Here is a 13,079-nt window from a genome sequence, read left to right on the forward strand (position 1 = left end):
CTAAAAAAAAAAAAAGGGGGGGGGAGGGGGGGACCTCTTCTTTTTCCACTAATTCAAGGCACTAAAGAAAATTGAAATAAATGGCAGTTCCAGTCACCAGGTTATATTAGCTTATATTATTACAAAACCCCCCTGCTTCCAGTTCCTCATTTTTCCCACTCCTGGAACTTTTTCCACTGTTATTCAAAGCAGAATATTGAAAGAGTTTCCATCAACCTGCGTATACCAAGCAATGCTTGGAATTATTTGTCCTAGCATTTGCATTGTTTTTAGCATTGTGCATACAATATCAGTCACCCATAAATGCATGTGAACTTGAAAGCATGGCTCTGTCTGGGATTTTTATTCTGTCATGGGATTTTACTCAGGCAATTTCCACAAAAACTGTGTAAAAACATTACAGTGCACTTATAGTAATTAGCTCACAAATGAGAAACACCTCAGCTTGGCATTTAGTTTGACTCTTAAAACCAAGACCTTGACATACTTCAGGAATGTCTCCACTCTCCATAGGTTCTGGTTCCAAATCCTCACTGATGTGCCTCCGAGAGCGAAACCGTCTATGGGCTGCTTCTTGGTTGATCTGTCTGATGTTGTTATCTGAATCAGAGCCCACATCACTGCATAGTGGGGAAGTGAAAGATGTGAAGGAGGGAAGAACAAGAAAATAATGAATGTTAAATTAAAACATTTACTTTGTCCATTGTTTTCAAAATCTCACTTTATCCTTTCGATTATAATACAAAATGAATTATTCTTGCATATGTCAGGCTTCATAAACAGGAGACAGTTTAGCCCTTTAATCCAAAGTAAATAAAACCTGGAGCACTTCACAAAACTCAAGGAAGCCATGCTGATACTGGAAATTAATACTCTCTACACAGCAAAGCTGGCAGAGCAGACGTGGAAGTCCACACTCAGATACACTAATCCACCACTGTTGATCATTTCCTGTGATGACCTCCTGTGATGATTTTGCTTCTACCTTTATGTCAACCATTGCTTTCCCTTTTGCAATGGCCAAAGCAGGTGCAAGCTGTTGTGGTATGGATAACTTCTACAAAAAAACCCACCTGGCTGGAACCACTAGCTTAGCTCATACCAGCGATGGCTGGAATGGAAACTACCCCAATTCCCTTAACGGTGACTTCTTGGCTTGTGGGACTTCCCAATGTGCACAGCTAGATCTATGTCCTTCTCTACTATAGTCCTCCACGCGGAGGAGACAACACCAGAAGGCAGTATTGTATTTGAATCCCTCAGGAGTAGGGACTGTAGCCTTGAGAGATGATTATGTTCAGGGAAAATTTCTTAGCACAGCCATTCTGCAGGGCATACGAGTCTGCTACAGACATGGACCGTAAAGCAGTCAGCGTTATTTTCTTGATGACCAACTTAGCATCTGAGTTACCAGCCTAAAGTGAGAGGTTATCTGTCCTATTACCAACCTCATGAGACATTGCCTTTCCTGTTCGTTTCACAAATTCATAGAAAGCAAAAGCCAGACAGCATCATCCTACAGTTTTCTGGAGAGGCTTCCTGTCTTGATTTCAAGACAGCAAAAGACAAAGAAGCCATTTAATTTGCTTGAGAACGCTATCTTCTCACTATTTACCAAGCTTGGGGTCACACACAAACTTTATCAGTAGCAGTTATGTATTCGTTTCCAAATCACCCAGGATAATATTAACCTCTTGGGAATCCTAGCTTAGCAGCCCCTGAGGCCTTCGCTTTACACACCCATCTGATGATACTTTCCAGTGATGATTATTTTTTTGAGATCTGTCAATCAGACATTTCTCAATCCATGTATTACGCATTCTTCAGAATCATCAGATTACAAGGGAATGCTAAATCAAATAATTTATAAAAACTCAGTATTTTATAGACAGTTATTTACATTTACCAATCATAATGATAATAAGTTGATGAAGTTTATTTGACAAGATATGCATCGCTTGGTAAATAGTTCATTGTATCAGGCTTTTTTTAATAGCTCAAAACCTACAGAACAAAATTTAATTATTAAGTTCTAAGACAGGCAAATCAGAGAAAAAGAACAAACAGTGCCTTAAAAACAGACAGGTTTGCATAATGTAAGTGACTATGAATAGTCAAGAAAATAATATTATTTCAGCAAAACTCTTAATTTTCTCAATTCTACATACTATACATATATCTACTTATGAGTAGATATAGATCTACTCATAAAAAAGGTATAATGAAAATTTGGATAGGAATTCAACAGCCAGCCAGAGTACATAAGTAAAGCAGTCTACACCATACTCTCTACTCCATACCGCATACTCTATACCTAATAGTAACCATGATCTCCCCAAAGTTAAACTGATTAACTTAATTAAAACTAATAGGCCTGACATGTTTTTTCTTACCTTTTCAACAATCCTTACAGAGGAAAGCAGTGTGTATGTAACGTAACGTAACACCTCTTAAATTACTTACTGAAAAATTCCACATCTGTCTCCCAATATTCTAAGGGATGTTGTTAATGTAATATTGTCCAATGTCTAACTACCGCATCTATAAACAGAGTTCACTCTACACTGTTCAAACTTCTCTCAATAGACACAGTGAGGCACAACATTTGTCAGATTAACATCCCATGATTCTGGGTACAATTTTATACTAAACAGGGTACATCAAGCTGCCAGAGTCAAAAAGCCCTCCACCATACTTTTATATTTTCAGCAACCAAGTAACTTTTCAAACCATTTATGATTTCACTATTACCCCAGTGTTTAACACAGCTACCGAATGGTTTATTGTAACTGCTGACATATACGGTTCAGAAAAAAGCTATGTCAGAACACCAAAAAGACTGAAGTCTTTTCTTGCTTTCATATGCTCCAACTGAAGTGAGAAAAATGTCTGAAGTGTTAAGAACTAGTTGATAACTACTAGTTAAATATTATTAATAGAGAGAAAAACAATTTAATCAGTCTTTCTTCCTCTAAGCTTTTCCTTAGGTCATGAAGTAAATACTGCGTCAAAACAAAACATTATTTAAAAGTTTCTTATTAATGGAGATCTACAAGGGCACTCCTCCATTCTGGTATTCTTTCAGTGGTGTGTACCGAGACATCACCTTGCTTCTGAGGTGAAACATCTTTCAATACAGCTACTACAAATTATCTAACGTGACAACAAGAAAAGATCCCCAGTGCAAATGAGAATTGCTCGTTTCAGGAGTTCCTCTGAAAACTGCCCCCCCGAGTCCTCTGCCCTGCAGGTGTGCCAACAGGATCTCCAGGTGCACACACAACTCATACTGCAAACAAGAACTGCATGAGCATTGTCAAACACATATCGAAAGGGGATACAGGAGCAAGGCTCTTGTTTGTGGTGATTACGATGCATGTTTACTGTTTCCATAAATACGACCTTTGTAAGGAAGGTTAAGGAAGAATTAAACCCAATCTTTGTTTTCATAAGGCTGAATTGTGAGGGAAGAGTTTAAACAAATAAAAAAAACTAAACATTTCCACTTCCTGTTATTTTTCCAAACAACCAACAATGTTCAGTTGAAGGGGCCACAAATCTTGTTTCACGTAATATATGCATAACTCTCTTCAACTGGAGCATTCCATGAAGTTAACAGTCTTACTCCAAAGCCGGGAGAAGCCTGTCAAGTTGCAGTGTCTAAAGCAGGATTTTCAAGTCACCTATACATTTAATAAGGATTTTCTTACTGTTCCCATTCTACCAAACATTTAATAACATGAGAAAAAGCTGAGATCAGCTGGCAACATTCAAAAGACACTCAGCAACAAGATGAGGTCATCTCCACGGGTCTGATCCCAGCATCATGAAAGATGCCTAGCGACTTCCATGGAATTTGGACAGACTGTGTGTGTTTTTACAGTTTTGTTTTGTTTTTTTAAGTGGAATTAACAAATAAATTTTATTTCGAGTTTATAATACTTAACTATATTGCTTCCAGCCTCCCCTCCAATTAGTGAACCTCATGATTCATGAGTCAATAAACCTTGAATTTGTAAATTCAAACCAGTAATGCTTATCTGAAAAAAATCACTACCCTTATTGATAATTTTGCACACCCCCACTAATGATTGCATTACACTGCCACTTACATTAAACTTGGTCGATGCCACTGAGTAGTCCTGTTGTTATGGTTGACGTAATAAGTCCGTCCCAGGTTGTCCACCTTTTCCTCCCATCCAGGAGGCAGTGGAGGAGGTGGTAACTCCTCCTGACGCTGAGACGCAGAGTCATTGGAATCAACCACATCCCATCCATGCTTAGAAATGGGAAGAAGGAAAAAATATTTTAAAGTTCGAGAAGTTACATCATCGTTGCTTATATTGGTGTATAGGTACAGATTCTGAAAATTTTCCAAAGTGAAGCGTTCATACAGAAATAGCATAAGGCCCACTGTCACGCAATGTGCCTCATTTCAACAACAAAAAACCTAAAATCCCATCAGTTCCTTACAACAGTGATGCCTAAACTTATTTGGGTGAGGGCTAGTGGTGGCCCGGCACAGATTCCCAATCACGAAGCCAGACGGAAACAAGTGGTAAACGTGGAACTCCCAACGCAGCCTTTTCCTCATGGAGGATAATCATTTACTTTTCATTTCTCTTTCCCAGCTGCTAYTTTCCTAAAACATATAGGAACTTATCCTCTTTGCCACCTCCATACAACCCTTCTGTCAAATTTAACTGAAGTTGGCCAACAGGTCTGAAAGTTATTGACAGCAGTTAAAGACGCGCAAAAAACAAAACAAAAGCAGGCCAACAAACAGGCGCACAGGTCACTCAAACATACCTTTTCCTAGAAAGCTAAGAAAAAACTCTCACCTAAAATTAACACTATTTTTAAAAGTATTATATAGCCTTAAATACAAAAAAGTATATTGCATGTCTGTTTCCTAAGGTCTTCCCAGAAGAATTTAGTATGTAAACCTACTTGAATGCAAACTGAAATCTTAACTGTCATTTTGGATTCTTTCTAGGTCAAGCTTCATACCCTATATAAGACTGTACAGGTAAAAATTTCTAGCCTACTGTAACTCAGTCATAAGTGAGAATATTCCTTTCCCTCTGCTCCTCAAAATTAAATAATGGCTATAAGTGTTTTGATTAACTGAAGCCTAAAAGCATTTCACCACTATCTTATGAGAGTCAAAAAAATGTACTTCTGACACCAAAACAGACAATAAACATTATACAGAAAGAGGGTAACTCTTGGGTAATGAGAGTGTCATTGTACACATGCTGCTGAAAATGTGTTTCTGCATGAGAAACTCTAACTTCCTAACATTTATCAATTACAAGATATATTTTATACATAAAAGAATCTGTTTACTAAATCCCCATAATTCAATAACTTTAAAAGTAGTGGAACCTTTTAAATTCCTGATATTTAAAGTATCAAAGAAATTTCAGGTTGCATTTAGAAATTTCTTAATTTATATGAATGTCAGATTTAGATATTTTTGCTGTTTGCGTGTGAGTGTGTGAGTGTAATTATACATAATTTTGACATATATCTCTATATTTATATATATCACAACAGTATTTTATATACACACACATACTTTTTCATACGTGATGAGAGAGCAAAAGTCACTGTTTTGGCTCTGTAAGCTCTGTCTCAGGCCCCCGCCTGCGATGGGCGATGACCCGAGGTGCTGCTTTAGCCAGCGCAGCTCGAGAGCGGACGCAGAAAGGGGCTGGGCAGGCTGCGGGAAGGCGACCCGGGCAGACGTGCGGGACCAGGGCCGCCTCCTCCCGCTGCGGGCGACAGCTGCACGCCGCTCCCACGTGCAGCGAACCGCGGCGGGCACCCGCTCCGTCTCTCCTAATTGCCGCCGATTCCTAAAACGGACGACGGCGGAGGGAGCGCTGAGGAGCCTTTAAACCTCTGCTTTGCCACACAAGGCAACGTCCGTGCCTGCAGGAGCTTCACTCTCCGTAAAGCCGGCCCTGACGAGGAACTACGGGAAAACGCGTTGCAGCAGCCAGCGCGGAACGGCCTTTCAGGAAGAGGCACTCCTCTGCCTAGCACCGAGCATCACGCTCACGTCAGGCACAAATTACTCGGGTAGAGAGTCTGCTTTCCTCTGCCCACCTTGCATGACTTACCATTCCTTGAAAATTCTCAAGGCCTGGAAAAAACCTGTAACTGGGTCAGGTAGACTTTGGAATTCACTGCGGCAGTTAAAATATTTTGAAAACACGAGCTTACAGTTAAAAAAAGGCAAGGGGAAGAATGAGCTTATACCAAAGCTTCCACCAGTGTTTTACCTTTCAAAGTACAACTTTTTCTACAATTATATTTGAATCTTTAACACCTCCATGAGTATATCAATGATACAAAGAAGTCAAGACGACCAGTGCACTCCTGATTAAGTGCCTTACCTCAGATTCCTCCCTTTGATCGCTATTTTCTTCCTCCTGGCCACCATTTTTGGGCATATAAGCCATCTTCAGCCTCAAGAAACCCTTTACACGAGACTTGTGGCTAGAAGGCAAGGAGGTGAATTTCATTCAACAGCCTTTTAATAGCTGCAAACAATAAACCTTGAAGTAAGAAATGCTTTTACATAAAAAGCCTCTTCCCCCTCACCTTCTTGGTCTGAGAAGGAAATCCTTAAATGTGTAGGGCCTTTCCATGGTTGGGTCTTCAGTCTGTAAGCATTTAAGAAAATGGCAAATTAAACAGCTTTCCCACAAGTTCAGAGACATATAAAGAACATTCACAGCAGAGACGCAGCAGAAATGCTAGAGAAAACGTTTAAATAACAAAGCTAAGGCAGGCAGACCTCTACCAGTAAGAGTTATCATCAGCAAACGTTAAATATATAGTTGCAAAACAGGTCCGCTAGATGTCACTGTGAATATCAGTAACAGGCTGAACCAACTGTCACTTGTAACGGTGCACGCAAATATTTACAATTCAGAAAAAGGTGGAAAAGCCCCACTGAGCAAACCCTTTCCAACCTGCTCCAGCCACCCAACAGCAGTGTTAGAAAGGGCTGCATCACTATCGAAGCAGTAATTTTTCAGCACATTAGGAAGAGATTAAATAAAATACACTTCAGTTGCCTCTCATTTTTTTATTTCAAAGCAGTTGAGACTTTCAAAAATAGTGAAGACTCAAATCCTAATGTTACCAGGCTGACAGATTACAATTTCTGATTTCCATTTAATTACGAGCTTCATAAAGCCTTAATTCTTGAAAACTGTCTATTGTGTGAGAATTTCAGCTTTCATTTAATCAAAGTAAGTTATAGCCTCCATGGCTGCGATAAGGACATTCTAGGTACAAAACTACAGATTTATAAAAGAGGAAGCAAACAAGAGAATCAGCAATTCATATTCACATTTAATCTTGGGGGGGTTATGCTATGGATTGCACGACGGGCTGACAAAACGGAAGCAGGCGCTGCGCTGCGCCGTGCTGGAGGGCAATCTGCACATCAATCACCCTGCGGCTCCAGCACCGCGAGGGACCCTCGACCGCAGACCAGCACCAAACCGATCTCAGAATGAGCACAAAGCCGGCAGGTGCTTCTCACAGTGTTGTTCGTAAAAAAAAAAATTATAGTGTAGCTGTAAACCCCTTCCCAGCCCTGCCTTTAGGAACGGGAACACTTGCTGAGACCAATTCCCTAACTAAACCTTTCTGAACACAGAATAATCTGTCTCCCAGGTTATTATTCACTAAAATCATCACTGCCTTTCCCAATTCAAACCAAGACACTAAACAAGAATTTAAAAAAGAATCCTAATTGCATCAGCTTTTATATCAGATACCATACAGACTTCCATCCCACCGAATGAACTCTTCCTGCAGTGCGTTTCCTGCACTAAATTTCCACTCCATCTGTGCGAGACAGACATCCCGTTTTTCCAGAGAAATAGTTGATTTTAAGCATATCAACAGGACTTTAAAGTATGCGTGGTTATGAAGTGCTTTTTAGTACTACAATCTGTAAGTAATATAGATAAAGTAAAATATTTTATCCAAATTTTGTAGGTAGCAAAGCTGCGTTAGACACAAGTAGGATTTTGCCAAACGTATCAGCAGCACAGCTGGAATGAGAAAGCAAACATTTATTTAAAAATACACCATGATCTCTTTTATCAATGTACTGAAAGGATGAATGAGTGAAATATGCGCTAGACCATAAATAAAGACATTATATAACGCATATAACGTGCACACATCTGAATTAACTCGCGGTTTCAGAGGGTGGGAGCACACCCGCGGGCAGGTACGCGCTGCTGGCCACGGGCCCTGCTCTGCCTGAGGAATACAAACACCGCTTCTGAGACACATCACAAGCTTTCCCAGGGGAGATTCTGGAGGAAAAAGTGGCTTCTGGAGCTGAAGAAATTAGCAGCGAATATGGAGGGTGAGAAAGGGTTTTGCAGGGGAACCACTTTCCCTCTCTCGCGAGTCTCAGTGGATGGAGATGGACAGCTCTGGGCTGCAAAATCTGATCGTTTCAGCACAAAGGAATTTATTTTTCGATGGGAAGCTTTAAAATGATTCGAAAAAATATTTTTATCATTCCACTGTTTCAATATGAGCTAGGAAGAGCCATGTGCACGACCAGGTTCTGGGCAAGCCCCAGGCCGAGGGAGCAGAGCAGTCGCTTCCTGCACAACCTGGAGAAAGACAGAGCTGCCAGTTCCTCAGAACAACCTGCACCGCGTGTGTGACACGCCCAGAGCTCTATCTCAACTCCCGCTGCTGCTTTTTAACTTAAAACGTCATGTTTACTATAAGGGAACTTAAAAATCCTACCAGGGTCTGCAAACTACATGTGCACTAAGATGTCTCTCTTGACTTTACATTTTATAGCACAATGTTTGCAGTACACATAGAGCTTAAAACTGGAGTTTTTTAAAACTATTACGTACATGTTATTTTGAAAGACAATGTATATGTACGTATACATTGCATATGCATGGATACATACATATAAATAGAAATACACACACATGTTGATAAAATAATCCTATGCCATACAGCACATATGATGATAGTGGAATGACATTTTTCATCAGAACACATTTTTGATCCTTCCATCATATTCTTCAACCACTGCAATTTATGAGCCAGCAGTAACAACAGTGCTATGACTCGAGAGCAGACGTAACACCCACATCCAAGTCGGCATCAGTGGGAAAGTCATTATAAAGCCATTCCACCCCCGACCCCCCCAATAATGTCCATCAATAGCAGGAGGACAAATTCAGGAAAAAATAAAAGTATTCCCGCTAAAATCGACACTTCTATTCTGATGTAAACATTTTTTAGTACCTTCCACAATTACCATGTTCACACATTCAAATACAAAATAAACTCTCCAACCTCACACATGCCCTAAGTAAGATTAACTTGTACAACATTTACTAAACATTAACTAAAACCAAAACTCTGTTCTAATAGTAATATAATATTGTAAATATAATAATATATATTATATAAATATTATATAATAAAACACCAGAAGATACTTATGCCAAGTATAAAACAACTGATATAACTATATATATATATATAAAAAATAGAAAACTTTGTGAACAGAAAGTGTATTTTTTGGTTTTTGTAAAGAAAATGAAAAACAACTGCTGTGTTTCACACTTTCTGTGCCCCATGACTTTCACATTTAACTGCTTTCTTCAGTGATTCAATCCAGCTTTGAAGCAGAGGGCAGCAATAGGATATGAGTACAAAACAATGAAAGGAACTTTTCTTTTTGGCAAAAATTTTTTCTGCAAAGCTCGTTTCGGGTTTTTTGGCTAATAAGTGAAAAAAACGGAAAGCTCATAGAGTAACACTGAAATGCTGAAACTGAAGTAAATTTATCGGTGAAGTAAGTTACCCGTTTTTGCTTCTTTTGGGGAGCTGTTCTGAGGGGCGCTCGGTAACGACCGTTTCCGGGCAGAGCGCGGAGCTTCGCCAGGCACAGGCGCGTGCTGAGGTCGCCGCGCGCGGCCCCCTCCGGCCGCCACCCGATAACCCCTCGCAAAACGCCCGCCCTCATCACGCCTTCGTAAAAACCAAGGCCACGCTGCCGCGCTGCTGCAGCACCCTGGTTCTCCCTGGATCTGCTAACCCGCAGCTCGCTCAGGCTCGTCCACAGCCCGGCTTCTCCCACAGCTGCTTTGCGCTGACCCCCATCACCTAGGGAACCTCTTGCAGGTTAATACCTCCTACAGAAACGAGCTAATTACACACGTGTCRATGTTAAAAGCTATAGGCACGCATATTAAAAAGCTATAACGTATGCTCTGACAATACAATAGATTTGACAATTATGATTATCAATAATGCCTGACATCAGTGTCTAAGGCTGCTGCACGTGCAGTGCCACTCATGAATATCACACTGTATTTGCAGTATTATGTCAGAGTTCCTTGGATAATATTTCCAATCGGTAATCAATACAATAACTTTAAGCAAATTTGCTACCGTCAAAAATCAGTAACTTTTAAAACATTTCTGGAAGGACTGAGCTCTCAGTACCTCCTTAGGATGCTCTCTGATGGTTCAGCACTTTCTCAGGTATCAGTCTGTGCCTACTGGCTGCAGGTTTGAAGTAATATCAAAACATACTAAGCACTTCCCCAGACAGAAGAARAATTATCCCATAGCCTTAACAGTAACATAAGTTAGACAGACGTAACTAGGAAGATGAATAGGACAAAAAAGGAAATAAAATAATGCCTTTTAACAAAAGTTCTGGAAGAAACGGAGTTTGCTCTGCTAAGGGAGAACACAACCGTTCCAACCGCAAGGGAAAGGCGAGGCAAGAAAGAAGCCAGGAGGTGAGCAGGACAAGTCACAGATGGCGAGGTGAGAAATGACCAGTCCACGGGCCACGTGTCACCCATCGAGTGCCTCAGACCACACGAGGGTCTTGAGAAAGTATCAGGATGACAAGTGGACAAAATCGTGGATGCTGAGAAAGTTAACAGACGTCAGAGCGTTACTGCCTCTGAAAGGGGAATGATTTCTCCAGACCTCAGTGCCTGGTGGGGCTTTGGGTTCCCAACACTCTTTTTTAAGCCTCCTAGGCAAAGCCGTGAAGGCTTGCTTTAAGAAAATTTAACTGCACTCTTAATGGAAATAAGTTCTGCAAAACATCAAAGTTTTTCATATCTGGTGACATCAAAAGAGCACACGCGACAAAAGCACTGCTTACCGGAAGGTGACTAAGCGGCACATCCACTTGGCCCAGGAAGTCGTCTCTAGTCTGTTCAACAGAAAAAAGCAGAGAGGAGTAATTTTATTTCTAAGTTCATCTTTAAACCAGTAAGAGCAAACAAAAGGATAATCAGCAATCCAGCCACAACAAAGCAAGAATAAAGATGGCTCAGGATCATTATTTTAGCAATAACTGGTTTCTGCCCCTTTATAACTACAAACAATGCTCAACAAATAAATTCTGTTTCATTCAGCAGAGCACTTTGTGTCACTCTAAAACAGTTTCTTAGTCCACAGGGTGTTTGTTAAACATTGAAGTATTTCTCCTAATGTTTCCTCTGACGACCTATGCATAATTCAGTGCACCAAGGAAAGTAAAAATCCATTCTTCCATGAATTATAGTCTCTACAGGCATTTAAAAAGTGAAGTGAAATTACCATTCACCATATAGTTGAAACGTCCATGTCAAAGCCTTTTTTTTTTTYCCCCCTTTAAATAAGAGAACCTCATATACAAATCTGATCCTCTTGGGAGCGAGAAGAAGTCCAGCAGCCAACCAGGCAATACAGAACTGCATAAATTGTAAACATATCCCCCCCAAATAAAGAAACTGTTTGATCACTTTACCRTGCAGAAACAAGTATTAGAATTTAAAAAAAAGGTGAAAAGAATGCCGTTGCAGTGATTCGGGACGCTTACTGTGTGAGCTACAGCTAGACATCCCCGTCCCCAGTCTGCCAAGTGACCCCTTGCTGGCTCCACATGCACGCCGCTTCGGTCAAGGCACGTGGATGTGGTTATACCAACACTTAAGCCACACAGTCACCACAAATTCACCTCTGCAAGCTTTATCTATGTAAAGATGATACTACTTTGCTGTATTTATTTGAATAAAAGGGAAAAAAACACGAGAATGTTCTTCATTGTCTGTTTGATCACAGTTGGGTCACGCAATACACCTGCTYCGTTGCCTGCAACCCCGGGGGACACGCACAGGAAGTCATCTGAGCAGGCATCGGCCGTCAGCCTGCCCTCCAGACCGATAGGTTACATGCAAGGATGCAACAGGAAACCCTTTCGGGCAGGTAATACGGTTTCGTGTTTGCGTGATAAAATGACCGGTATTAAACACCTCAAAAGACTCAGCCTCTCAATGCTGCTTTTAGCTGTTTACATCAGGGATTCAACAGCCACCAATTGCATCTAAGAAGTCAAAATCTGCAATGAACTGCCAGTGACGATGACCACCGAATTAAGAAATTCGGTGGAAGAAATTCCTTTGTTGCGGAGCTTCTGTTGCTGAAACCAACAGCTTCAGCTGCCTGGAAACACGTGCGTGATTTCTGCAGAGCGTGCAAGGGACACCTTCCAGCAACAGCAGCTCCAGGAAGCGCAGTCACAATTTTTACTGTCACTGTGAATGCCACCTTACAGGAATATAGTTGATTTTAATGTTACTTACAGGTTAAAAATTATGTTAAATATATCAATGAAAGACAAACGATCTTGAGAACAATGTTTACAATAAGAGTAACAATAAATGCCAATTTCCTGTAGATAAGTTTTTTTTAAATCTAGCGGACCATCTAATCCTACCCGTCTTAACAACGTTCTGCAAGAGAAAAGATTGCATTATTAGAGACTGACTTTGTGTTCAGAACGAAAGACTTATTCCCATTGAAAATACAGTGCTACAAGCAAAAATGAGGTGCCTTATGGAGGTCTCGGCAACATGGACTCAACTGGTGAGCTGAATGTAAGAAATGCAACAGCTCATTACTAGTTTCCATAGTCAGGTCACTCTCAAAAATACATGCCTTTAGCTTTATGATTGAACTGCTTACAAAGCACCATTAGATATTTAAAAATC

The 13,079-nt window shown here is 40.5% G+C and overlaps 1 protein-coding gene across 2 annotated transcripts in view; it reads right to left on the bottom strand.

The window, feature by feature from the left end:
- Nucleotides 1-13,079, bottom strand: part of NEDD4L (neural precursor cell expressed, developmentally down-regulated 4-like, E3 ubiquitin protein ligase) — a 160,811-nt gene that overhangs the window by 49,991 nt on the left and 97,741 nt on the right. For both annotated transcript variants that reach the window (XM_026070140.1, XM_026070141.1), the window contains exons 5-9: nt 11,207-11,257; nt 6,613-6,674; nt 6,405-6,507; nt 4,113-4,279; nt 488-620 (exon numbers count right to left, since the gene is read on the bottom strand). In XM_026070140.1, the coding sequence (XP_025925925.1) occupies nt 488-620; nt 4,113-4,279; nt 6,405-6,507; nt 6,613-6,659 (450 nt within the window). In that variant the 5' untranslated portion in view covers nt 6,660-6,674; nt 11,207-11,257. The remainder of the gene's footprint in view (nt 1-487; nt 621-4,112; nt 4,280-6,404; nt 6,508-6,612; nt 6,675-11,206; nt 11,258-13,079) is intronic.

Source organism: Apteryx rowi, unplaced genomic scaffold, assembly GCF_003343035.1.
Source record: "Apteryx rowi isolate R43461 unplaced genomic scaffold, aptRow1 scaffold_304, whole genome shotgun sequence".
NCBI classification, from domain to species: Eukaryota; Metazoa; Chordata; class Aves; order Apterygiformes; family Apterygidae; genus Apteryx; species Apteryx rowi.